The 27,959-nt window shown below is 37.4% G+C and overlaps 1 protein-coding gene across 3 annotated transcripts in view; it reads right to left on the bottom strand.

Annotated features, from left to right (window-relative positions):
* The window catches only part of Smap1 (small ArfGAP 1), an 82,401-nt gene that overhangs the window by 42,385 nt on the left and 12,057 nt on the right, over positions 1-27,959 (bottom strand). For all 3 annotated transcript variants that reach the window (XM_055606051.1, XM_055606068.1, XM_055606060.1), the window contains exon 2: positions 1,297-1,430. In XM_055606051.1, coding sequence (XP_055462026.1) covers positions 1,297-1,430 — 134 coding nt within the window. The remainder of the gene's footprint in view (positions 1-1,296; positions 1,431-27,959) is intronic.

A 27,959-nucleotide genomic window follows, 5' to 3' on the forward strand; every position in this document is an offset into this window, starting at 1 on the left:
CACACACACACACACACACACACACACACACACACACACACACACACAATACACTATAACAACCAAAAGAAAAACAGTACACAAACTTCAAAGAACAAAGGATGGAGGGTTATATGAGAGAATTTGAGAGGTGGAATGGGAAGGATAAATGATGTAGTTGTAATTTCAAAAACACTAAGAAAAAAGTAAGAATAGATAAAAGAAAATAAGCAAGATAAATGGGCAAACAAAGTAATAGGAAATCTTATTTTTTAATATTTATTTATTTATTATTTATTACAATTTATTCACTTCGTATCCTAGCTGTAGCCCCCTCCTTCTCTCCTCCCAGTCCCAACCTCTCTCCCTCTTCTCCCCCTATGGTCCTCCCCTAGTCACCTGATAGGGGAGGACCTCCTCCTCTTTTATCTGACCATAGCCTATCAGGAGTGGCTGTGTCTTCCTCTGAGGCCTACTAAAACTATGCCCACAGTGAGCCAGCCAGTGAGTTCATGCCAGAGACAGCCCCTGTTCCCCTTACTAGGACATCCACTTGGAGACTGAGCTGCCATGGGCTACATCTGAGCAGGCATCCTATAAATAATCTTTTGTGATAGCAAAAGGTGGCTGTATATTGATATATTCAAAAATTGTAAAGGGCACACTAATATAAATAATAAAAATCAGTGTTATTTTATCATGAATTACACAGTAAGAACAATAGAAGTAATTGTTTTTACATAGGCAGCTAAACCTTAAGGATTAGAAAGTAATATTTTAAAGATTTAAGACTGTCACCCTACAAAAATAGCAAACTCTTACAATACATATTTATCTATAACAAAGCTAAGTGTTCTTCATAAACCAAAACTTATCAAAACAGCATGTTCTCAATGGACTGCCATCTAGTACCAGCCTCTCTCCAAAACCAACAACACTGCTACAGAAGAGAAATCCTTCAAGTCAGTTCTCAGGCAAGAGGTGATTTTTTATTTTTTTTCTTTTATCTTTACCCAGAGTCCCTCTACTGGCAGAAATATTAAACTATGTAATTATAGTGGCAAATTTTACCAACCCAATTAAAACATTTTTAATACTTTGAAATCAACATTTTAGACCAAAAAAATAAAATGACAACCACAGAATCAACAAGAATTTAACATTAGTGAATTTAAAAATGAAATAACATTCAAATTTTTGACGTTGCATATGCGACTTCAGCATGCATTTTAATCTTAATCCTTAGACACAAGAATTAAGTAGTTTAAAGTTATTTAAAATACATTTTTAATGACTGCTTGTTAAAGTAATGTTTACCTGTATCTGTTCTGGTGTCCATTGGTCTAGGTTGACTGACTTGACCCTGGATATATGAACCCCAAGATTTCTATGAATTCCAGCACATCTGATGCAAATAAACACACCAATATTCCAGGAAGCCCATCGGGGACCTAATTAAGAAAATAAACAAGGAAAGGCATGTATTAAAAACTAAAACATCCTGACTATATACTAGTTGAATTTTAATTTTTATGTAAATGAAACATAGCATTTTAATTTTTATAAAATTGTTAACAGAAGCTTATAGAAATCACATACTCAAGGTTTTTTTTTTTTTTTTTTTTTTTTCCCCCACATGGTACTGGCAACAGTTTGAAAGAATGCCATGCCATACCTGAACTAAAGTTATAATCTTTAAGAACCTAATCAGGACCAGGGAGATGTCTCAGTGGGTAAGAACCCCTTTTATCCAAGCATGAGGACCTGAGTTCAAATCCCCAGCATCCATATAAAAATCCAAGCATGGATATGTATCCTTGTGACACCAGCACTGGAGCACAAGGCAGAGCCTGTTCAGCCACCCTAGACAAGTTCCATGAGCAATCCTGTCAAGAACATGGGAGACAGGGATCCATAGGAAAAACAGAAGACATCGTGCTCTAGCCTAGGCCAATGAGCACACCCAGAGAGAAAACAATTATTCTACTGGTCTTGTTTTCCTGGAAATATTTCCCTAACTACAAGACTTTGAAACTAATTAATTCATAGACGCCCATACGCCACCAAGCAATGTGGGTGGGTGGAGTACTCCCAGAGGCCCGTCCGCCTCATGGCCTGCCTACCTACAGAGGAGCACTATGATGTGAAAGTGTGTGGTGGAGAGATGGGAGAGAAAAGAGGCAGACCATTCTGAGCACTATAAAGATACGTGAAACAGGAGAGGTGAGGGTGGAGAGGAACAGCCTGATGTGTACAGCCTGCCCTGCCACCTGAGGCCACAGAGATGCCCAGGCCCTTGCTGCCACTGAAGCCATGTATGGGTTCATGGCTATGCACTTACAAGGGCCTGTGTCAATGTCCATGTACCATCAAAGGTCCTGAAGATGCACCTGGTCTAAGCTGCCGCCTAGGACCATGTTGATGTCCAAGGGCTATTCAAAAGTGGCCTCACCTCTCACTGGCTGCAGCACTTGGGAGAGGGGGCCTTGCAACTTGCCTGGGCAACACAGCAGAGCTGGCCTTGGTGGCAAAGGCAAGGGTGAACCAGCCCCAAGGGAATGAGAACAGGAGAGCTGGCCCCATCCCTTGCCGGCTTTGGCATCATGTAAGCTAGCCCAGGCAATGTCAGAGAGCTCCCAGTGCAGGAGAGCAGGAAGGGCTTACCAACTCAGCTACCACCCAGGCCCACGCCAACATCTACCACACCTATGAACTGCTAGAGCAAGTGAAGGGGTCAGTCCAGCAGATCCAAAGCTGCAGTATTTCCATGGCAACGAGCTACAACAAAATATCCAAGAGGAGACCAGGTGAGAATCCAGTATTCAGTGGGTCTGAACCATGACTCATTGCAATGAACACTTAGAAGTAAAGCTATGGGGACAAAAGGGTATCCACACTATGACACTACAGCTTCCATGAGGAGACAGGAAGTTGTTGTTGTTGTTGTTTTGTGTTTATTTTTTATTTTCTTTTGGGGGAAGGTTACAAGAACAGAGGGTAGAAAAGAAAGGATAGGGAGATGAGTAGCATTGGGGTACATGACAGGAAATGAAAAAAGAATCAATAAATGTTTTTAAAAACTAATTTGAACAGTTTTTTCATTATACATCTTTGAACAGCAGCAACATATACCCAATCAAAAAGTTCTTTATTAACTAAAGAAGATAGTGATTAAAATGTTAATAATATACATTTTTAATTTGTGAGGCAGGGTCTCATTAAACTGCCCAGGCTAGTCTCAAGCTTGTGACTGTCCTGCAGCATCCTGAGTAGCTGAGATTCCAAGTACAGAAGATTCATTTTTTTAAAAAATGTTAGTATCTGTTAAAGATATGCAGGCCTATAATCCCAAAACTTTGGACTCTTAGGCACGAGGAGTGAGTTCAGGTCAGTCTATGTTAAATAGCAAGAGTATATCTAAATAAAACGTAAACATCAATAAGAAGAGCAAACAAAAATAAAATGTGCAGATAAAAATAAGTGGGGACTTGAAAGAAGAAATGTTTGTCCAAACATGGAAACATGTATACTTTCAACATGTTCTTTCATCTACAGAGGCCTCAACTGTGCCTCTGACACACTGAAAAAAGTATTTTCAATAGAGAAAACAAGAGTGCCTCAAAAAGCCTTATATCCAATGATAAATCTCAAAAGTATCAGATTTTTTAAATGTTTTGAAAGGAATATAGAGTATTAAACCCCTTATGACATTGAAAATGTAAAAATAAAATGCCTATTACTGAAAGCTTCTATATCTGTCATGAAATGAGGCAGGGCCTGGAACTGAGAAATGAGGATGCAACTGAAGAAAACTATCTGGGAATGTTATGTAAGCAGCAGGCCAGGAGGGCACTGGTGATTCTGCACTTTTGAAAAAGACAAGTGTTTAGTTCATTAACACTTAATACATTTTAAAAAAAAAAACTGACGTTCTATAAATGGTATTTATTTTGGTCATAGTCAAGAAATTCTGGAGAATATGGCAGAGACACTAGCATGAATATAAATACACGAGACCTGACTATTATTCTTTATACTTAAATGTTTCTCTCCACTCATAATTTTAAGTTTTCTTGAGATTATTTTCACATATTACTTGCAGAATTTTTAAGGGTTAAAATTAAGTTTCTGGAAATCTTCTGAAAAGTGTTTCTGCGTTTCTAGAAGTTATCTGATCATGAAAACATAGCTTCATAAAAGCCATATATAGGTATTAAGCTTATTATAAACAACTGTTTTAAGCATATACTTTCCTCTGAAGGTAAAGGTTGTTCTAGAAAAACCAAACTAAAGCTAGTCATTAAAAATAGTAAAAATTACACACACGCCCACAAACCCCTACTTCCCACAAAAGGTGCCCCGCTCCTCTCTCCCTCCTTGTCTCCCTCCTCCTCTCAATACTTGCTTTTAGGTTTATGTTTAAGAACTGGCACCTACAAACTGACACACACTGTGGACTTCAGGACTAATCCATACACAGTTGCCTCCTTCAGTTAATGCCTAATGATTTCTCACAATTTATTACATATATATCATAGTCTGAAACTTACACAGAAATCTAAAATAGGTAAAAAAAAAAAAAAAAAAAAAAAAAGAAAAATAGGTATTTAATTTAGCAGTTAGGCCTCAAACCAAGAAAGGTGAAAGAAATGACTGATGTCTCAGCTTACTGTATGCTTGACCTGGGATATTGTGACAATGCAGTCTCTAAATCTGCAGTTCTTGGACTGACATCAAGAATTGTCTTCTTAGTAAGTCTCCAAGATGCCCATGCTGCAATCCACTGACCACATTTTGAAAAACAAAATTCTAGATTATTCTTAAGTCATCAATTCAAACATTCCGCACACAGTGGTCATACAAAAAAACCTGACCAAGCCACAGGAAATGTATTCTAAGACACAGACACAGAGGACACACACACAATACTTTTTACACATACTTATCTATTTAGGCAGAGCAGGGGTACCCAATCTTCCAAAAGGGTATTTGGCAAAAGGTTAGGCACTGTTTATAGATGAAGGTCACTGAAGAATGTCAATTTCAATTTCATTTTAAATCTGTATTTAAGTATCCCTTATAAATGACTGAAGTTACGAAGGCATGAATTGTTGGGTTGGTTGATTCAAACCTGCCAAATCCTTTACCTGCCCCACTGGCAGTTGTGGGGAACAAAACCAAGTAACTATACCACGTGGGGCAAAGATGAGGGCCAGAAATGAGCTACCTCTGCTGTGTTCGTGTTTCCTCAGAGGGACCACAAACACATGATACTGCTACCATGCTTTAAGGTGTACCCTGGTGGCAGCTGCAACTTCAGGTACACCATTGTGGGAATTTGTAGGATCTTCTAGTAGATCTTAAGAGAGCCATTACCTTAGGGATTTCCAGAGCTGTGTGAAGAATGTTAAGGCTGCTCAGGGAGCTTTCCTCAATCCAGCTACCAATGCATGAAGGAGGCTTCACATGAGCAGAACACTCCAGAGAAACACAACTGTGATGGATGCCACTCAGGCCACAGGAGACTTTGTTTTTGTCACAGCCACTCCACATACCTTGCAAAGGCTCCTGGAGACTTCACTGTCTTCATAACAGTTTCATGAGAGCCTTTATATGACTTTCTGACTACAGCCTCTCATGACCACAACCCTCTTCCCATTCACAAACACTTGGCCATCCACAGCTGTCTTCAATCTGGCCACTAACAGCTAAGGCAGACTGGCCTAATTAAACAAAAAGGTTACTGTGGTTACAGACAATACACTACATGTGACTGACTTATCATCTTCAGGGTAGTCCAAGAGCCATCCTCTCCTGCACACTGGCCCCCTTTCCACCCAAAGCTGCAGCATAACCCCAGATAAAGCCTCATTTAAGTACTTTATTGTTTATACTAGAAGAATAAGGAGCAAACAACTCCCAGGGCTGGTACATCCAGCAGCAGACAGAAGACAGCTTGAAAGAATTGGTGATTATTAAGTGTATAAAGCTTTGACCATGAAGAACTGCTGTGAAGACGACTACTGGAAACTCAAACTATGTGTGAGAGAGGATTAATATATTTCCTGATTTGCCTTACTATACCAACTGTATTAAGGGACTAATAATTATGATTCCAACAAGAATGGAAATAAATGTGACTATCAGCAGAAAAGCTGACAGGACTTAGTGGTAGAAACTATAGTGAGAAAAGAAAAGGCCAGGACTCAGGTTCCTAAAAATTTTAGGCATACTTGTAAAGTACTTGTAAAGATTTGAAACTTTCCAGATTTGTTGAATGCTTTCAATGAATGACACACTGAGATAAAAATATCTATCAAGCAATTAAGAATATAGAACTAGGGGTTGGAGAGATGTCCCAGTGGTTAAGAACAGTGTCACAAGCATCTGTAACTCCAGTTCCAGCAGATCTAACATTATATTCTGGTCTTCACAGATCCCAGGCACAAAACTGATATACAAACAAACCTCAACATACCAGATACAATGATTTTGATTTTAAAAAAAGTCAGTGGGAAACAGAGTTGAATCCACTGTCACATGAAAAAGACTTTCTGAACTTGACACCAATATCAGAGGCACTAAGACCTACAATTAATAAATGAGACCTCACGAAGTGAAAAGCTTCTTGTGGCAAAGGACACCATTATTTGGACAAAGTTACAGAATGGAAAAAAATATCTTTACCAATTATACATCTGACAGAGGGAGATTCAAAATATATATAAAAAAAACTAAACAAAACAAAACAAAAACAAAAAAAAACCCCTGAACATTGTTAAGACTAAAAAATGTGTAGAGAACTCATAAAAACCCATAGAAAGTTCTCATAATGAGAGACAAATGGCTAAAAACACCTAAAGAGATGTTCAATAACCTTAGTCATCATGAAAATGCAAATCACAACTAGTATGAGAGTTCATCATAAACCAGTCAGAATCTCTAAGACCAATAAAACAAATGACAGCACTTGATGGCAAGCATTTGGAGTACAAACTTGTACAGACACTATGGAAGTCAATGTGGTGGCTCCTCAGGATGCTGGGAATAGATCTACCTCAAGATCCGCTACACCACTCTTGGATATCATATCGCCCCAAGACTCTACATCCTACCACAGAGATACCTGCTCACCCATGTTCATTGCTACTCTATTTATTACAGCAGAAACTGAAACAGCCTAGATGTACATCAACTGATGAATGGATAATGAAAGTGTGGTACACATACACAACAGAATATTATTCAACTCTTAAGAAAAATGAAACTCACAGGTAAATTACTAAAGCTAGGAAAAAAAAAATCACCATGAGTAAGATAGCCAGACCCCAAAAGACAAATATTGTATGTTTCCCTTTATATGTGGATGTTAGCTTTCATGTTTTCAATGTGTGTTGTAATCCATATAAACACAGAGGTTAGGTGCCAGGTAAGGGAGGATCTTCCAAGGAAGGGGAAATAAAATGTATTGCCACGGAGAGATGAAGGAGAAACTAGAATGGAAGATTAAGTAGGAAGTACAACAGAAGAAAAGAAAAAAGAATGGTTTATGGGGAAACAAACACCAAAAGACCATTTAAAAAACCATATGGAATGTATATGTATAAGCTTTGTAAAATATCCTAATCGACTCACCAAACAATACCCCAACTAGATATCTTTTGATACCAAGTAAACCTCCAATGGCAGGAATGGGTTAAATCTTGCTGAGTCATTGACCAAAGGGGTTCCATGGAACCCCTACATATAACAGGCTACTGCCAAGGCAACTGGATGCCCTCGAGGCTACTGCCAAGGCAACTGGATGCCCTCCACAACCTGATCTTAAATTAGCCCTACTGTTGAAGACATCACTTACACATGTCATCAAATACAGAGAAGTTGAGGTGGTGCCTCCCTAGAAGCTTCGCCTCTACTGACGATTGTTATGGTACTTTAAGGTATTCTGCATGCTACCAGAGGAGAAAGGTAGTCATCATTATCTCCCAAGATACAGACTCTACAATCTACAACAGCACCAAGGTGCAAGATATACATGTACAATAATGGCACAAATGTTAGGGCAGTAAGCACCACTTTCTTCTTAGATTTAAGGCCCACTCTTTGAGGTGGAACCCATACCTGAGACTGCTAACGTAGCCCACAACCTGAAAATAGATATGCTATGATACCAGGGGAATACTAATACTAATATTCTGCTTCAGTGCCTCATTCACCCCTCATCAGAAAAGCTTCTTCCTGAAATAGATGGGAACATACAAAGAGATCCACAACCAGACAGTGTGCAGAGTCAGAGACTTTGAAGCATTCAGTCATAAATGGGATGTTTTCATCAAAGCCCTCCCTTAAGGCTCAGGGATCTACGTAGAAGGGGAGGGGAAAGAACTGTAAGAGCCAAAGGTGATAAATCAATCTAAGTAAACAATGTCTTACACAAACAGGACTGATTCACATATAAACTCACAGAGACAGTGGCAAGACACACAAGACATGCACAGATTCAAACCAGACAGAATCCCCACCACAGAGTAGACACAGGCTCTCACCCCAACCAAAAAGCTAGCTGTACTCAATACAGCTGACAAAGGGGGGAAAAATCCATTTCCTTCAGTAGAGTTCCACTGGGTATATTAACCACACTTGAGAGCAGGCCACTTGCCTAGGAGTAGTTGGCCAACACAAAATGAACTGAGTAATATTTTATAGGCTTTTTGTCTTATTTTCCTTTGTTTGAGCATTTTTGTTTATTTCAATTTTCACTTCTGTGTTTTTCTGGGAGTTTGTGTGCATTCCTTGTTTTTTGTTTGTTTATTTTCAAAGAAAGAGATCATAAAGTTGCACCATTAGGAAGGTTGGGAAGATCTGGGAGGAATAAGGAAAGGGGAAAACAACAAAATATATTGTATGAAAAAAAAAACTTACAGGGGCTGGAGAGATGGCTTAGTGGTTAGACACTGGCTGCGCTTTCAGAGGACATGTGTTTGATTCCCAGAACCCATATGCAGGTTCACAAGCATCTGTAACTCAATTCCAAGGGATCCAATGCCATCTTCTGGCCTCTTGCCAGCACCAGGTACATAAATATACATGACAATAAATTACTCATTTACATAAAATAAAAATGAAAAATAGAAAAAAGAAAAAGCTTTCAATAAAAAGTGATAGACATACATGCAGACAAAACACTCATGCACACAAAATATTTTTTTTAAGAATATAGGACTAGGTTCAGTCTAGAGCAATTTCTTCAGCTGCAACCTAGAAGTACAATAAGCAGATGGAACACAATACTGAATCACAGAGTATAGTGGAGACAATAATGCAAAGTCAAAAGAGAGGCTTGGAGGAAAATATAATAAATTGTAACCAATGTTGCAGAGCAGCTCAGTAGACTAGGACTAGAAAAGAACATAGGATATGACTAATAATTTGAGAGTCACAGGTATCCTCACACAGATTAGGCAGAGTAAGAAGGAGACTGTCTTGGTGAAATTGTCAGCTTGACACTATCTAGAGTCTCCTGGGAAGAGGGAACCTCAACTGAAGAACTGCCTGGATCAGACTAGCCCATGGTGATGCCTGAGGGAGATTATCTTGATTGATAATGTAGAAGGGCCTCGCCCACTGAGGTGACACCATCCCTAAGCAAATAACTGTAAGAAAGCTAGCTAACTATGACACAGAGAGGTAGTTAGCAAGCAGCACACCTCCATGGTTCCTGCTTCCAACTTTTTGCCTTGAGTTCCTATCCCAACTTGAAGGTAGACTCTGACTTGGAAGTAGAAGTCAAACCTTTCCACAAGTTGCTTCTGGTAATGGTATTTTATCATAACAAGAAGAAGCAATCTAGACGTCATCTTCCAGATGTCTCCTTCAGCAACAGTTTAAAACAGTTCCTCTGTGTTACGTCCATGACCATGCTGATCTTGATCCTTCTTAAATTTTCTCTTTCACAACTCCCAGTTAAATTTTATTTCTACAAGATATAATAAGAAGTCAATCCTTGCTTTCCCTTGAATATGACTCCATTACCCTGTCTCAGTAGTCTACTGTATATCATTCCCCGGGTCGCCATACAAAATATAACCCTTCTCTCAGGCCCTAGGTAAGGTCCTCTCACTATCTCACAGCCTCCTCATGACTCTACTCCTCTGTTCTTTTTCCTAAAAATTTCTACAGCTCCAGATACTTTCTTCTTGGAGAGTAAGAAACAACAGGCACCTTCTGTTCTTTCATTTTTTTCAGCGTGTCTCAAATTAAACAGTTTAATTTCTCACTGAAAAATCTCTTTATATGGCCAGTAATTGACACGTAATTTTATAAACCTATAAAAAAGAAAGGGGAAAGAGGAATAGAGAGCAGAGAAGGGAAGAGAAGGAAAGAAAGAGAAGGAGAGGGAAAAGATAAACAAAGTCCACTCCACAATTAACTGGCTATCTTTTTCTGAGAAATAGTGATTTATTTGGCATTAAGAACTTCACTTAGTAATGTGTGTCTTGCATGCCAAGCATAGTATCTGATATGAAAATTAAGGCAGTCTTTAGTTTACAATTAGTGGGTATAATTTTGAAACATCTAAATTGCTGCTGTCAAATCACTAAAAAGGAATTTTCAAAGGAGGCCACAACTTACTGAATATGTAAGACTTTTTTCAACACACACATATGCACAGAGAGAGAGAAAGAGATCAAAACATCACATCATATAAAAGCAACTGCCAACTTAGCAATATTATCCTTTAAAAACGAAAGGGAGGACCAGGCAAAATGGCTGGGGGCATATAGGTCAATGAATGAGTACTTGCCTAGCACACACAAAGCCTTCGGGTCAATACCCAATACCACCAAAAGAAAAAAAAAAAAAAAACACAGATAGGAAAAGGTGCTTAACACATTATTATCATTATGAAATGCAAATCAGAATAACTTTATTCTTGGTAAAAGGTATCTATAAGACAAATAGCCAAGCATGGTGATAGACACTTTTAATCCCAGTACTCAGGAGGCAGAGGCAGATGGATCTCTGTAAGTTTGGGACTAGCCCGGTCTATATGCAGAGTTCCAGGACAGACAGAGCTATTAAAAAAAAAAAAAAAAAAAAAAAAAAAAAAAAAAAAACTGTCCAAAGAAAATAAATAAAATGAAAAGAGGGGAGGGGAGGGAAAGGAAGGAAGGAAAAAGGAGGATATCATGTTCACTCAAGTTTGAATGTGGACAAACAAGTACCTGCCGACCATCTTAGAGGAACACAAGAAAATGATTAACATTCTGGAACACCCTGGTGTCTACTCTCTCTCCTTTTCTTTTAAAAGTTTCAGTCACTATATTGCTCTCAGTCACTATATTGCTAATGTTGAAGTAAAGTGAAATTTGAATAAAAAGTATTTTTATGAAAGCAAAAACTAGTAACTTAAAATTATAGTAAGTCTTTTCAAAACTCCATTTTCCTTGGCTGAACTGTTCCTACTTCTATGTTCAATATGCCACCCCAATCTGTGGCAGACCTGATTCCCCAAGAGACTAGAGTTTTTACACGTTCCTTAGAGAAAACAAATATTCAGAGAAAAAAGAGAAATAGTGATATTACATACACTGGAATGTTACAATACATTTTTGTTTTTCTTTTATTGAAAATATTTTTTCACACAATATAGTCTAATTACAGTTTCCTCTCCCCACTCCTCCAAGATCCTCCCTACCTCCCCTCACACCCAAATTCATACCCCTTCTGTCTCTCATTAGAAAACAAGCAGGCATCTAGAGAATAATAATAAAATAAGATTTAACAAAAATAAACCAGAATAGGGCGCAAAAAAAAAAATGCTTTTTGAAACAACACTGTCAAGATATTATTTTAAATTAACCAGGCAAAGAAAGAAAACTATTTACTTATATAAAACCTAGGGAGAAAATGTTCAAAAAATAGAGAGCAAAATGACCTACCAGGGGACAGAAAGGAAAGGGAAACAGGAATAATTCATAAGTCATAGGGTCTGAATTTGCAGTTGGGTAGGATAAACGAGTCTAGAACTGTAATGTGTAACATGAAGTCTATAGCGAATTACTGTATTTAGAATTAAAACTAAAAATGTGCTAACAGGATATGATTTTCAGGTTTGCCTATCACACCAGAAAAAAATAAATATTGAAGGCAAAAAATGTATTAAGTATGTTGGACTACAGTAATCATTTCACTACATATCAAAATGTCATGTTGTATATGAAATAAATAACTCAAGGGGCTGGAGAGATGGCTAAGCAGTTAAAAGCACTGGCTGTTCTTTCACTTCAATTACCAGATCCTACACAGTGGCTCACAACCATCTGAAAACTCCAGAACCAGGAGATCTGACTCCCTCTTCTGGCCTCCAATGCAACCAAGCACACATAAGATACAGAGACATACGTGCCGACAAAACACTCCTACAAATTAAATAGTTCTTAAATAAATTCAACACACGTTACTTATTTTATCTTTAACATTGTACTTTAGACCTCTATTTTCGAGCTTTGTAAAATGTCAGTTTCTATTCTAAAATAGTGTGTTTTCATTTTACAAAGTTAACAGCAAGAGGCCAAACAAGACCTACAGCATTCAGAGTAGTTTGCTGTCATTCCCTTTAACTTGAGAACAGTTTAACATGAGAATAACATGAGATTAGCATCTTGTTATCATTTTTATAATATTCATTCTTCTGCATAGCTAATTTATGAATCTTGAAAGAACAAGTAACACTGCACACAGAGAGGAAATGAAGCGTATTTACTTTGTTAAACAGCTTAAGCTCTGATGTTTTACATTCATGTGATAAAAATGTAGCAAAATTCCAGACACCCCAATTCCAGTTCCCAGTAATTTGAATAGTGATTTAAAGTCAATCTAATTTATACCAAAACTGACTTCTGATATTAATATCAAAAGTATCTGATAAACAAAAGCTAACTATATTGGCTGGATTGTAGGGAAATTCAAGACAGAACAACAACAACAAAAAAGCTTTCAAAATATAAAACCATTATCTTATTGACAACAAACTCTAGCCTTATTCTTAATGATTAAGTTCCAAAAATTATATTGAAGATTGCAATATTTTCAAATATCTTGGGAGCTCTTCACAAACCATGTATTACTTTTACTGCTGTTTCTGGATTATAGGTGTCAATATTAACTGAATATATTTCCATACCAAAATAGTAACAAGAAATAACTTGGAGATGTATAGCCACCTTAGTTTGTATTAAGAGTAAGTATACTCTAGTGGTACAATAAAGTCAATTTTCAGTTTGTTTTATTTAATTAAAATATAATTACATGTTTTGCCCCCTCATTCCATCAACCCTTCATATAACCCTCCTTTCAAATCCATGCCCTCTTATTAAGGATGTTTATTAAATGCAAGCATTTTAATTATAAAAATATTTCAAGAATATTGGAAGCCAAAGAAGAAACCTGACAATCTGACTTAACCAAGTGAAGGGGACCACACTCAACCTCTATTTTAAACAGAGCCTACAGTGGCTTACAAGATCACTGAACAGGAAAATAAAAATATCTCTAAATATCTACTTCATAAGTATAATTTTGCTTCTATAACATACTGTAATGAATCATAATGTAAATATCTGATATGTAGGCAATCATTTGACCTCCACTGGGGTCATGATCCCATTTAGAATTTAAAACTGCTGCTCTAAAGACTTAATTAACAGATTCTTTTATGTCAATTTTTAAGGTCACGTACAACACTCTAAAGACTTAATCAACAGATTGTTTCATGCCAATTTTTAAGGTCACTTAGAATACACAAAAACAAAAATCAAAGCAATAAATCCCAACAAAAAAATGTGTTTTTTTTGGTTTTTTTTTTGGTTTTTTTTTTTAATCCACAAGCTTTGTTATCAAAATCTTGCAGTGAAGCTGAAGAGGTGGCTCAATAGCTATGACCACTTGCTGTTCTTGCAGAGGCCCAGGTTGGGTTCTCAGCACCTACACAGTAGCTCAGAACCATCTGTAACTCGAGATCCAGAGGACTTGACCAGTTCTTCTGACCTCTGTAGGCTGCAGGCTTGTACATACACACATGAGCACAAAACACTCAAATACAAGGGAAAGGGAGAGAAACAGAAAAGAAAAGAGGGAAGAAGGAGGGGAAAAGGGAGAAAAGAAGGGGGAGTGGGAGAGGGAGGAGAGAGAGAATATTAATATTAAAGTATTACAAAGCCAAGACCTGAACAGAGTTTGATACCTCTCCTTTCATTCTGATGCTTAATTATTCCATTGTCCAAAGCTCTTTTCTTCCTAACCAAATGCCACTACTCTGCTCCATTTAGTCATTCATTTCTTGTAGAAATAACAAACTGCCATACTTCTTATAATCAAAATGAACCCTGAATCAAAAAATAGTTTCCCACTGATAGCTCATCTACTAAGACAAACCAGGGATTGAATCAATCTCATGCTTATAGTCATGCAGCTATATATAAACTACATGGTCTCTCCAGTACTAATACCTGAAATTTTAACTCTCCTTTAAGATTTCAAGTATATAGGACCTACAACAAAGTACAATATATATGCAAAATTTCACCTTTTTGACAAGGCTACCTGTCACTCAAGCATTTCAACCAAAAGAATGTGTCCACCTTGTAGTTTACTCAAACTGTGTACAGTTCTATCTGATAGGTTTTTCTTATACTGACATGAAAATGTCAATTGTTCAAAGGAGGCAAAAATCATGATGTTCTCCAGAGACAGCATCAAGTGAAAGTAGCCATGAAAGCTGGGTAACTTTGCACTACAAGACAGATGAGATTCTGATGAGCAGAAAAGTCTAAGAGGCTCATTATTCACTCATTTATTCTGACTCCTGTCACAAGAACTGAATGTTCACTGTATTCCAGATACCTTCTAAAGGATAGTGGTCTAGCAAAGAAACAGATTATTCTTTTATCGTAAAATAAAATAGATGTAGTCCATGGCAGCTCAGTGTACAAGTGGGTTTTCCTAGTAATGGGAACAGGGGCTGTCTCTGACCTGAACTAGTGTCAGGCTCTCTGATCACCTCCCGCTGGGTTGTGCAACCTTGCCAGGCCACAGAGGAAGACAATGCAGCCAGTACTGATGAGACCTGATAGACTAGGGTCAGAGGGAAGGGGAAGAGGACCTCCCCTATCAGTGGACTTGGGAAGGGGCATGGGAGGAGATGAGGGAGGGTGGGATTGGGATGGGATAAGGGAGGGGGCTACAGCTGGGATACAAAGTGAACAAACTGTAATTAACAAAAAAATTATTTTAAAAAAATATATAGTCCAGTGAAGCAAGACAGAGGGACAAACAAATTAAGTGCTTGTCTTTGGAGGTCTACATAACTTCCATCTTGTAGTGAGGAAATGATAATTAATGTCTCTGTGTATAAAAACTGACGCTTTAAAAAACAAAACAGTTCATATAAAGAACAGCAGAAAATATTAATTAAAATAACATTCTGAACAAATTAGTCTAACTCGGTTTTACCAAGTTCACAAATAATATAGTTGACTAATGCCATTTAATTGCTCTGATATAATATATAATAACACTGATAAATCAAAAATTTAACAAATACAACTATAGAATAAATCGGCTTTTTATTTTTAACCTACGGAATACATAGATGACAATAACTTTTGTACCACATTAAGAATAGTAAAGTATAATTATGTAAGAAATGTTTTCAAAAGTATAAGTGAATGAGATGATACACAAAGCAGTTTTAATAACATGGTACAAAATATAATCAAATGTTTTCATTTGACTTGAAAAATATATGTTATCAGTGTTTAGGAAAGAATAAAACTTATAAATGAACACATTTTAGAAATTTCCTCCACCACTGACTTGGTCTTCAAAGATTAGGAAGATTAATGCAATAGATAATTTGTATCATTTGGTTGGCCATGTCAAGCTTTCACTACAACATATGAGTAGCTACATCAGTAAATCTGTCACTTTCTCCAAGTTCCCTAAGATCTGCATGAGGGCAAATATTACAAATAAACCTAAATATCACTACTAACTTCAAGGAACTTGGGAGACAAGCAAATTTCAGTAAAAAGAAAACATTTAAAAGTAATTTCTTTCCATGTCTGTTACTACTTAACCAATACACTGAATTCCATTTCAGTGTATGTAAATACAGTGAATTTATCAAACTGACTAAAACAACTTAAAAGGCAAACAATATATAAAGCAGCATTCCTGAAGAGATTAGGTATCAAGAAGTGACAAATAAAAATAGGTAAGTGCCCTAAAATGAACTTAATTTACTTCTAGAAAAAGTATCTAGGCTACGGCACAAAGATAACGATGTGCCAAGTTGGCATACATAACAAGACCTTGTCTCCAAGAGGGAAAAAAAAAAAAAAAAAAAGCTATGTCTACAATGTTTAGAGTTCAAAAAAATTTGAAATTATCAGTCATTACATACTATAAACTGAAAAAATCCAATCAATGAAAACTGACCCCAAATTTATATAGTGACAGAAGCAGATCAGGATAGTAACATTATTATCACTGAGCTCTGCACAATCAAAAAGTTACTGTGTTGTAGGTAAACAAAAACTCTAGTAGACAGCCACATGCTCAACATAATTTCAGCTTTCCTGAACTACAGTTAGAGTGTGAAAGTTCTCAGAGGTAGACTGCTGTCACTAAAGTAGGCTGTGACTTATTAGTACAAATAATGAAAATAAAGGCTACATTCTTTAATGTACTATGTTGAAGGACTGATTGTCAAACTCCCACCATTCTATTTGTCTACTAGAGGGAACTATGAATGTTTTGTGAATGGTTTTAATATCAAAATCCTTTGTAACTATTTTAAATACAATTTTGGGGATAACAAAAACTTACATATATTAAAAAGCACAGAAGTAGATAAATGAAAACTAAGATTAAAATCTGTGATGGCTAAAACAACTGAATTTTTGTAACTAGATGGTAAAAAATTTTAAGGTAAATATTACTGTAGGACAAATAAAGTAAACAAGTAATTTTAAAAAATTTTCAAAGTTTGGAGTCCCTAATCAGAAGTAAAATGACAATTCCAGAGCTAAGAGACACTCCATTGGAAATATGATTTTACATTAAGCAAAAACATATCTCTGTGTGGGTACTAAAAGAACAAACCTGACTCTAAAAAAAACAAGTTATAATGCCCAAGATAGCAAATACACTGGGCACAACAACAATGGTAGAAATGCCCTAGGTAGGTGATCAGATAAAGCAGGAATGAACACATGAAAGCACATAACAGTATCAGACTTGAGGAAAACACAAACCAAAACCACAAGCCAGATGTAGCGTGCACACCTGTAATCTTAGTACTCAGGACGCTGAGGATAGCTTGGTCTACAAAACAAGTTTATGGCCAGCAAAGCCTACAGAGAAAAACCTCTTCCAAGAAAAAGAAAAAAAAAAAAATCAAAACAAATTAGCACTACACATTTAACAGAACAGCTAAAAACAGAAAAATCACATTAGTAGTTTGTTACTTTTGCATCTGTTAACAAAACATCTGACACGGACAACATAGAAAGTAAAGCATTATATCAGCTTATACATGCAGAGGGTTCGTTCACAGTTGCATGTAATGAGATGGGAAAGGACATCAAGGTCATAAGACAACTGCTCACATCACAGAAGACAAAGGGAGTAATATAACCCCAAGGATCTACCCCTCTGAGATCTACTTCTTCCAGCTAGGCCCCACTTCCAACTTTCCAGAACCTCTCAAAATAGTGCCAACCGAGAATTTGCAGTTTAGATCATTAACTGTGAGAGGGTATTTCAGTTCAAACTCTAAAAAGTAGAAAATATAAAATGGTTTTTTTAAAAAAAAAAAAAAAAAAAAAGACAGTTTGGGTTTGTGATTGCCTTACCTTACAACTCAGCAAATTGCACTGTTGGTCAATTCTCACAGAAATATGTGTGATAAACAGCATGGCCAAAAGCAATTTGAAGAAGGAGTGATTTCAGCTTACAAGTTTTGGTCTACCTCAGAGAAAAGGCAGGGCAAGAACCTAGGCCAGAAGCTTGAAGCAGAAATCATGGAAGGAGACCGCTTACTGCCTTGTTCTTCAAGGCCTGCTTTCAGTCCAAACTACATGTCCAGAAAGGACACCTCTCAGCCCTCTGGGTTCTCCTGTATTAAGCACCAATCAAGAATATGCCCCACAGGCCCATCTGATGGGCAGGTCCTCAACTAAGATTCTTTCACCCAAGTGTCTAGACTTATGGCAAGTCCACAAAAAATAACCAGCACAGTGTGTCTGTGTTTATGAGTGGATATATACACAGGAATACAAGTGCATGCAGAGGCCAGAGGCATGGACTGCCGTGAAGCTGGAGCCAGGGAGCTGTGGACTGGATGCTGGGACCTGAACCTGAGTCCTGTATAAGCGCAGTGCACAAGCAATCTCTAGCCCTACACAACATTTTTAAATGAAAAAAAAAAAAAAAAAAAACAATTGAAATGGAAAAAAAACAAAGGCTACCAAAGTTAGAATGTGAAAACATACAAACAAAAAGAGAGAGAGAGAAAAAAAGGTGTGTTTTATGAAAGGGCAACCAAGAGGTCTTTATGTTGCTATAACTCTTCCATATCTTGATTTGAAATGCCCATCTATGAATCTATACAAGTGGAAAATATCCATACAGATATGGATGTGTGCCTGCATATATGTGTGTGTATGCATATATATGTATGGATAGATGGACAGATAGACAGACAGACAGACAGATAGATAATGCCCACACACGCATCTGAGTGTAATTAGTAAAACCTCAGTTACTGGTGAACTATATCAATGTCCACCCTAGTTGTGATAGTCTACAGTTTTATAAAATATTACCATCATCAGAAACCGGATCAGCTGTCTAAGAGCCTTTTAACCAACTGAATACAGACTACACTAACACTCCCTACTGTCATAAAGGCTTAGATTTTCTATGTACTGACTCACATTCCTTTTCATTCCAAATTCATCAAAAAGGAAATGTAGCTTTTACCTCAAGTATAATCATTACTTTCTAGCTCAAATATTCATAACAAAAAAATCAAAATGCTAGAAATACTCAATACCCTACTCTGAGAAAAGTATAACTGTCAGTAAATAGATGCAACTTAAAGTAAATTACATAGTACAACAAAATCTTAACCTTCTTCTACCCTACTGCCCTCCAAATCCTTCCGTTAATTATGGAGAAAGTGCAGTATGTGAAAAGAATACATGACAAAGAAACAAATTTATTACAAATTAATAACAGTAGTTATTTCATGAAAATTATACCCTTATTTAACATTTTAAAACCGGAAAATACTGGAAGCATAGTAAAAGCAATAGTAGGCGGTAGAAAAGTGGATCAGAAGTTCAAGGCTACCCTCAGCTACATGATGAGCTCAGCCAGGGCTCTATGAGAATGTGCCTTAATAAAATAAAAATTTTAAATTATAATATACTAATCAACTAAGATTTCTGTGATATTAAAAACGAGCTGTACAGTTTACATTGTCCAACACTACAGCTTTTGGCTAAACATGACTATTCAACTTTGAAATGTAGTTAATGATCATACAAGACAAAATTATGAACAATTATAAAGCACTCTCCCTCCTAAACTGAAGGACAGATCACAAAAGAACAGAAATGACCAAAATGCTAACTTTTTAATCATAAAACTGATGTAAATAGATAATAGTAAGATAATCATTTCCTTGAGCAAATCAAGAAATCCTATTAAAAATATGAAACCCAACAGCAGACTAGGTGCAGGTTACCCAGCTGACATACGAGTGATGGGAATATTCAAGGCAATACAGATCAAATAGTTTTAAAATTTGATAAATATTAACATACACTTTAGATTTTACACTAAGCAAGTACTCATGTATACAAATAAAGCTTTACTGTCATGAGTATAGGCATAAAAGTTAAAAATCAAACACCCAGCAGTTAGGGACAGATTACTTTAAAATGCCTTTAGAGTATTTAAAAATACTCACCAATAGCAAATATTCAGTGCAGCAAATAACCATAAGTTTCCTACAGTATGGCACTACCCTATTTCTCAAATGACATCATGTCCTAATTGTTCCCTCATATTTCAGAGCACCTGGACTCTACTTCCTCACAAACTGATTCATCTTTTCCATCTGATGGTAGGAGGAGGGGATTCAGTTTTAAACAGCCCTAAGGAATTGTGTTCTTTCCAGACCAAGCTGTAAGTATTCCACTCATTGTGATGCAACTGCTAAGACAATGCCACCGACAATTCTGCTGATTTGCTTACACAGTCTATATTGCATTCTACCTCTGGTGTGCCTTTTTCTGTGCTTGGAAGATGCAAAACTGAAACCTCCATTTGGTCCCTTTATAGTTAAGAAATCTGTGCTGCAGAGACTGAAGAAAAAATCATGGAGTTTGCATGGGTCTACACTAGGTCCTCTGCATAGATATTGGGTTGAGTGTCTTGGTGTTCTTGAGACAAGGGACTGTCCCTGACGCTTTTGTGTACATTTGAGACCCTTTTCCTCCTATGGCTTTGCCTCTCCCAGATTTGATATGAGGATTTAGTCTTTGTGCCTAGTCTTACTGTAACTTGTGCTGTGTTCAGTTGATATCCCTGGGAGGCCTGCTCTTTTCTGAAGGGAAGCTGAGGAGTGGATCTGGGAGAGAGCTGAGGTGTGGGGAAGGGCGCCTGGAAAGAATGGAGGGAGGGGAAACTGCAGTCATGATGTAGTATATGAGAGAAGAATAAGCATATGTGTATGAGAGAAGAGGGAACCTCAAGAGAGAAAATGCCTCCAAAAGGTCAAGTGTAAACAAGCCTGTAAGACATTTCCTTAATCAGTGATTGATGTGGAAGGGCCCAGCCCACTGTGGGTGGTGCCCCCTCACTCCACACAGTGACCATGGATACTATAAGAAAGCAGGCTGAGGCCACAGAGAACAATGCAGCCAGTCCTGAAGAGACCCATTAGGCTAGGCTCAGAGGAAAGGGGAGGAGGACCTCCCCTAGCAGTGGGCTTGGAGAGGGCCATGGGAGGAGATGAGGGAGGGGGCTACAGCTGGGATACAAAGTGAATAAACTGTAATTAATGTAAAAAAAAATAAAAAAAGAAAGCAGGCTGAGAAAGCCACAGGGAAGAAGCCAGTTAGCATCAACTCCTCTGTGATCTCTGAATCACTAGAAGTAGTTTCTGGAAGGGTCTTGTTGCTTACAGATGCAACATACCTAGGAGTCCTAGTCTGAAGACAAGCACGACAGCCAAAATCAAGACACTAGATGAGATTAAGACAGAAGTCAAAGCAGAAGATGATGTTCAAGCACTGAGTCAAATGGGCCAAGACTCCCTTCTTCTGACTAAAATAGATAGATAGATAGATAGATAGATAGATAGATAGATAGATAGATAGATAGATAGATAGATAGATAGATGAATAAATAAATAAATAAATAGATAGATAGATAGATAGATAAATAAATTAATTAATTAATAGATAGATAAATAAATAAATAAATAAATAAATAAATAAATAAATGAATAAATAAATAAATAAATAAATAAATGCAGGCATGGTAGCGCACACATATAATACCATCACCTCTTGAGAGACAGAGACAGGAATACTGTTGCAAAATCAAGACCAGCCTGGTCCATGTAGAGTGTCAAAAAAAAACAAAAAAGAGAAGGAAAAGAAAAGAAGAGAGAGAGGAGAGAGAGAGAGAGAGAAAGAAAGAAAGAGAGAGAGAGAAAGAAAGAAAGAAAGGAAGGAAGAAAGAGAGAGAGAAGGAAAGGAAGGAAGGAAGGAAGGAAGGAAGGAAGGAAGGAGGGAGGGAGGGAGGGAGGGAGGGAGGGAGGGAGGGAAAGGAAGGAAGGAAGGAAGAGAAAGAAAGAAGAAAGAGAAAAGTAAAGAAGAACAAGAGGAGGAGGAAGACAGAAGGGAAGGAAAAAGAACAAAAGGAGGAGGAAAAGGAGGCAAGGACAGCAAAGCAAATGCCCTGTGGAAGATCCTAAATAACACTCTTGAGGTCAGAATTCACCTAACTTACACAACTTCAACTTGCCCAGTCATCGATACTAGGTGTTCAGAAAGTATCTGTGAAATGGAACCACCAGGGGTTTGATTCTAAACTTCCCTCCTTTTCCACAGTAGATATTATAATCCATGAATAGTAATGTTATTTGCATACAATTTACAAACAGTCTTCAAATTATTCCTAAACCACTTATACTCCATACCATATAAAGTCATCCATATGACTTTATTATACTGCATTGCTAATAATGAAAATTAAAAGTCTACACATTAAAAGTCTAGCACACTAAAACCTTTTTTTTTTAATCTCTTATCTGCAGTTGGTCTGAACCATGGATACAAAATCCACAGGTAAGGAAGGCTGTTCTTCTCTGAGTAACCCTGAACAAAATCCACAGTAAGGATAAGCCACAGATGCTGTGGTATATTTTCAAAATACATTTTTATTATCTTCTTTAAAGAGAATGATGGCAAAATAAAATTAGATAGCAACAAGTGCTACATTTTAACATGATTTAACAAACACTAGAGTACTTTCTAATAGAACTTTTCCAGACACAGCATCCAAAAATGATTAGGGCTTATCATAAAGAGCCAACATGCAAACTTTAATTACTCCTTAGGCAGATTGTCTTATCAGTCATTTAACAATATCTGAAATGTTTTTAGTTTCATGTTTACAGACTCTCAATGTGTTCAGAATGTTTATCTATTTCAAAAGTGATTCAGCATAAGCTTATATTAAAAAGTCCATATATTACAAATACAGTGTAGCTGAATACCTCATATCTTCTACCTTGACTCAATAATTACTCCATTTTGTTTAAAGTACCTTAAATTCAGGCATCAATAATCCCCTGTATTTATAAATCTCTAGAAAAAGCCCAAAATGTCACTATTACCCCTGTCGTTGTTTTCTTTCTGTTGCTATGATAAAAGACACTTACCAAAAACATCTTAGAGGAGACTATTTATTTAGCTTCCTATTTCCAGGTGACAGTACATCACTGAGGGAAGTCAGGCACCCAAGCGGAAACCATAGAGAACTGCTGCCTGCTGGCTGGCTTGCAGCCATGATCATGCTTACCTAGCTTTCTTACACAGCCCAAGACCAGCTGCCCAGATGGAACAACCCACAGTGAGCTGGGTCCTTTTATATTAACCAAGGCAATCAAAATAATCCCTCACAGACATGGCCACAGACCAATCTGATAAAGAAATTTCTCTACTGAAGATTTTTCAAGTAACTCTAGGCTGTGTCAATGTCTATTGCTATGATAAAGCACAATGATCAAAAGCAACTTGAAGAAGATAGCATTTATTTCATTTTATACTTCCACATCAGTGAAGAAGTCAGGATAGGCACTCAAAGCAAGAAATGAAGCAGAGCCAGGCGTGGTGGCGTGCTTTTAATCCCAGGATTCAGGGAGATGGAAACAGGTGGATCTCTGTGAGTTCAAGGCCACCCTGGTCTACAAAGCAAGTCCAGGACAGCCAAGGCTACATAGAGAAACCCTGTCTCAAAAAAACAAAACAAAACACACAAAGAAATGAAGCAGAAGCCTTGGAGGAATGCTGCTTACTGGCTTGATCCCCATGGCTTGGTCAGCTAGCTAGCGTATACAACCTTATACAGCCCAGTGTCACCAACCCCAGTGATCCCCATAAGGATCATTAATCAGGAAAATGCCCTACAGACTTACCTACATGCCAATCTCTTCCTAGATATGTCTATATTTGTGCCAAGTTGACAAATGCCAACCAGCACAGTCAAGTTAACAGTTAAGGCAAGCCAAGAGACAAATCTTAAAAAAATTCCCAGTGTAATCTAATACTCAGCACATACTCTATTTCCCATAACTGTGCTTTGTAAAACCTCTTTTCAGAAAGTTATATTAGGTATCTGGTGTGTCTCTACATCTTTCTGAATGTAGAAGAGCACAACCTCCCAACTTTTTAAATATCATTTGAGTTGATAAAGTGATGCTAATCCTAGAGTAATTAAAACTTCCCCTAAGCATATTCAGAAGACACAAACATTTATGTCACTAATCTGCTAAAGAATGCACTCTAAAAGCAGCCTGCTGGGCATGCTAGCACACACATTTGATCCAACAGCTCAGGAGGTAGAAGCAGATGACTTCTATGAGTTCAAGACCAGCCAGGTCCACAAAGGAAGAAAAAGGCCAGCCAAAGCTGAATAGTGAGACCCTGTATCCAACAAAAGTTAAATTATATTAGGAAACTAGCCTGAATACGAACACTCAAGGACCAAAAAAACTAACCTTCGGCTAAATTTTTAAAGGAGTAACCTTAAAAATTCACTTTCTGCCAGGCAGAGTGGTGAGTGCCTTTATAGTCCCAGCACAGAGGCAGAGAGAGGCAGGTGGATATCTAAGTTCGAGCCCAGCCTGGTCTACACAGTGGGTTCCAGACAGCCAGAGTTATACAGAGACACCCTGTCTCGGGGAAAAAAACAATTCAGTTCTTGAGATAGGAATATAGCTTAATGGTATAGTGACGACCCTGCTAATCATAAGCAAAGTGATTCATTCTCCAACACGTCAAAAATAAAACATGAGGTCCCATTTATTGATTGTTGCTGTTGGTGTTCTGTTCAGGAAGTTTTCGCCTGTACCAATGAGTTCTAGGGTATTCCCACTTTTTTTTCTAGCCGATTTAATGTGTCTGGTTTTATGTTGAGGTCTTTGATCCACTTGGACTTCAGTTTTGTGCAGGGTGATAAGTATGGATCTATTTTCATTTTTCTACATGTATACATCCAGTTGGACCAGCACCATTTGTTGAAGATGCTATCTTTTTCCACTGTATAGTTTTGGCATCTTTGTCAAAAATCAAGTGTCCATAACTGTGTGGGTTTATTTCTGTGTCTTCTGTTCGACTCCATTGATCCACCATTCTGTTTCTATGCCAGTACCATGGAGTTTTTATAACTGTTGCTCTATATTATAGCTTGAGATCAGGGATGGAGATACCTCCAGAAGATCTTTTATTGTAGAGGATTGTTTTAGCAATTCTGGGTTTCTTGTTATTCCATATGAAGTTGAGAATTTTTCTTTCCAGGTCTGTAAAGAATTGTGTTGGCAATTTGATGGGAATTGCATTAAATCTGTAGATTGCTTTTGGTAAGATGGCCATTTTTACTATGTTAATCCTGCCAAGCCATGAGCATGGGAGATCTTTCCATCTTCTCATATCTTCCTCTAATTCTTTCTTCAGAGACTTGAAATTTTTTTCATACAAGTCTTTGACTTGCTTGGTTAGGGTTACACCAAGGTACTTTATGTCATTTGTGGCTATTGTGAAGGGTGTTGTTTCTCTAATTTCTTTCTCAGCCCTTTTGTCTTCTGTATACAGGAGTGATGGTACCTCATGAAATTGAAAAGCTTCTGTAAAGCAAAGGACACCGTCATCAAAACAAAGCGACTGCCTACAGATTGGGAAAGAATCATCACCAACTCTTTATCTGACAGAGGACTCATGTCCAGTATATATAAAGAACTAAAGAAGCTGAAAAGCAGCAAACCAAGTAATCCACTTAAAAAATGGGGAACAGAGCGAAACAGAGAATTCTCTGTAGAGGAATATCGAATGGCAGAGAAGCACTTAAAGAAATGCTCAACCTCATTAGCCATTAGGGAAATGCAAATCAAAACAACCCTGAGATTTCACCTTACACCCATCAGAATGGCCAAGATCAAAAACTCAAGTGACAACACATGCTGGAGAGGTTGTGGAGAAAGGGGAACCCTTCTCCACTGGTGGTGGGAAGGTAAATTTGTACAACCACTCTGGAAATCAATCTGGCGCTTTCTCAGACAACTAGGAATAGCGCTTCCTCAAGATCCAGCCATACCACTCCTAGGCATATACCCAAAAGAGGCACAAGTACACAAAAAGGACATTTGCTCAACCATGTTTGTAGCAGCTTTATTTGTAATAACCAGAAGCTGGAAACAGCCCAGATGCCCCTCAACTGAAGAATGGATGCAGAAACTGTGGTACATCTATACAATACAGTATTACTCAGCAATGAAAAATAAGGAAATCATGAAATTTGCAGGTAAATGGTGGGACCTGGAAAGGATCATCCTGAGTGAGTTGTCCCAGAAGCAAAAAGACAGGCATGGTATATACTCACTCATATAAACATACAACATAGAATAAACCCACTAAAATCTGTACATCTAATCAAACTAAGCAAAAGAGAGGACCCTAACTAAAATATTCAATCCCCATCCTGAAAGGCAAAGAGGAATGGACATCAGAAGAAAAAGAAAACAAGAAACAACCTAGGAACCTGCTACAGAGGGCCTCTGAAAGCCAGAAGAAGAAAACAGGAAACAAACTAGGAACCTGCCACAGAGGGCCTCTGAAAGCCTCTGCCGTGCAGACTGTCAAAGCAGATGCTGAGCCTGATGACCAACTGTCGGGCAGAGTGAATGGAATTTTATGTAAGAAGTGGGAAATAGTAAGAACTGGAGAGGACAGGAACTCCACAAGGAGAGCAACAGAACAAGAAAATTTGAACACAGGGAACTTCCCAGAGACTCATACTCCAACCAAGGACTATTCATGGAGATAACCTAGAACCCTGACAATGCAGCCACTTCTGATGAGAACTGATAGACAAAGATCAGAAAGAAGGAGAGGAGGACCTCCCCTATCAGTGGACTTGGGGAGGGGCATGCATGCAGAAAGGGGAGGAGGGGGGACTGAGAGGGGAGGAAGGAGGAGCTTATGGGGGGATACAAAATGAATAAAGTGTAATTAATAAAAGTTAAATAAAAAATTTAAATAGATAGATAGATAGATAGATAGATAGATAGATAGATAGATAGATAAAATAAAACATGACACACTAGGAACTTACTCCTTGGTATGGTGCTACCTGGACTGATACACTCTTCTATGAGACCTTTTTGAATTAAAATAATTTAGTAAACACTAGATAAGTTTATTCAACCACTATTATTATTATTTTATTTATTATTGTATTATGTATATTAAGTTATATATTTGTTTTAAGCAAATTCACTTTAAATTTATATAAATATTATATCCAAAGACACATGAAATATTATTCTATTTTTCCAATACCTCACAAGTACTTTGCTGAGTTTCTACCTCCAATCAGTAGTGCGATAGGTATGACTAGAGGAGGGTAGAGCTGGATAATTGTTCTTTCCCCAGAACAATTAACTTAGGTTCAGTTAACAGTTTCTCCTAAAGAAAAACATTAAGAACTGAGTGTTCTGGCATGCAGAACTTCAGAGTGGTTCCTTTCCCAGGTCCTGAAGGCATGACAAGTTTCTCCAACATTCCCTTTATGAATCTGGCTGAGTTCCTGGAGGTAAAACTCACAAAATTTAAAAGTCTTCTTCTATGAAGGAGACCCATGAGAATTTTTAATTCTGATTACCTGTATTTAATATAAAAAATAATTACATTTACTTTTAAAATATTTTCAGGTGACATATACATAAAATGGCCACTAATCTACTGTATATCTAATGATCCACATTTGGTATGAATTATAAATATAGTCTAAATGTCAATATTTATAATGTATAAAAACCTCAGCTAGGTAGGACTGATAATAAAAAAATAATTTATACCATAATATAGACGCTTAGTTATTTACTACTTCGTTTTTTTTACAGCTGGTTTCTGCTCTGAGATATCCACCCCAGTAAACTGTGAGTCTCCCCATATCCTTCTCTATCCAAGTCAGAAGCAGAACAGTTTGCCCTAAGATCTCATCCCTCTGAAGGGCTTTAGAACAGTTAGATTTTCAAAAACAGCCTTATTACTCAGCCATATTAGAGTTAAGACAACCATAGTTCAAAAGGAAAACTTTTCATCTAATGCCCAGTTGTC

This window comes from Psammomys obesus, unplaced genomic scaffold (genome assembly GCF_907164565.1).
Source record: "Psammomys obesus unplaced genomic scaffold, mPsaObe1.curated_primary_1811, whole genome shotgun sequence".
In the NCBI taxonomy this organism is placed as follows: Eukaryota; Metazoa; Chordata; class Mammalia; order Rodentia; family Muridae; genus Psammomys; species Psammomys obesus.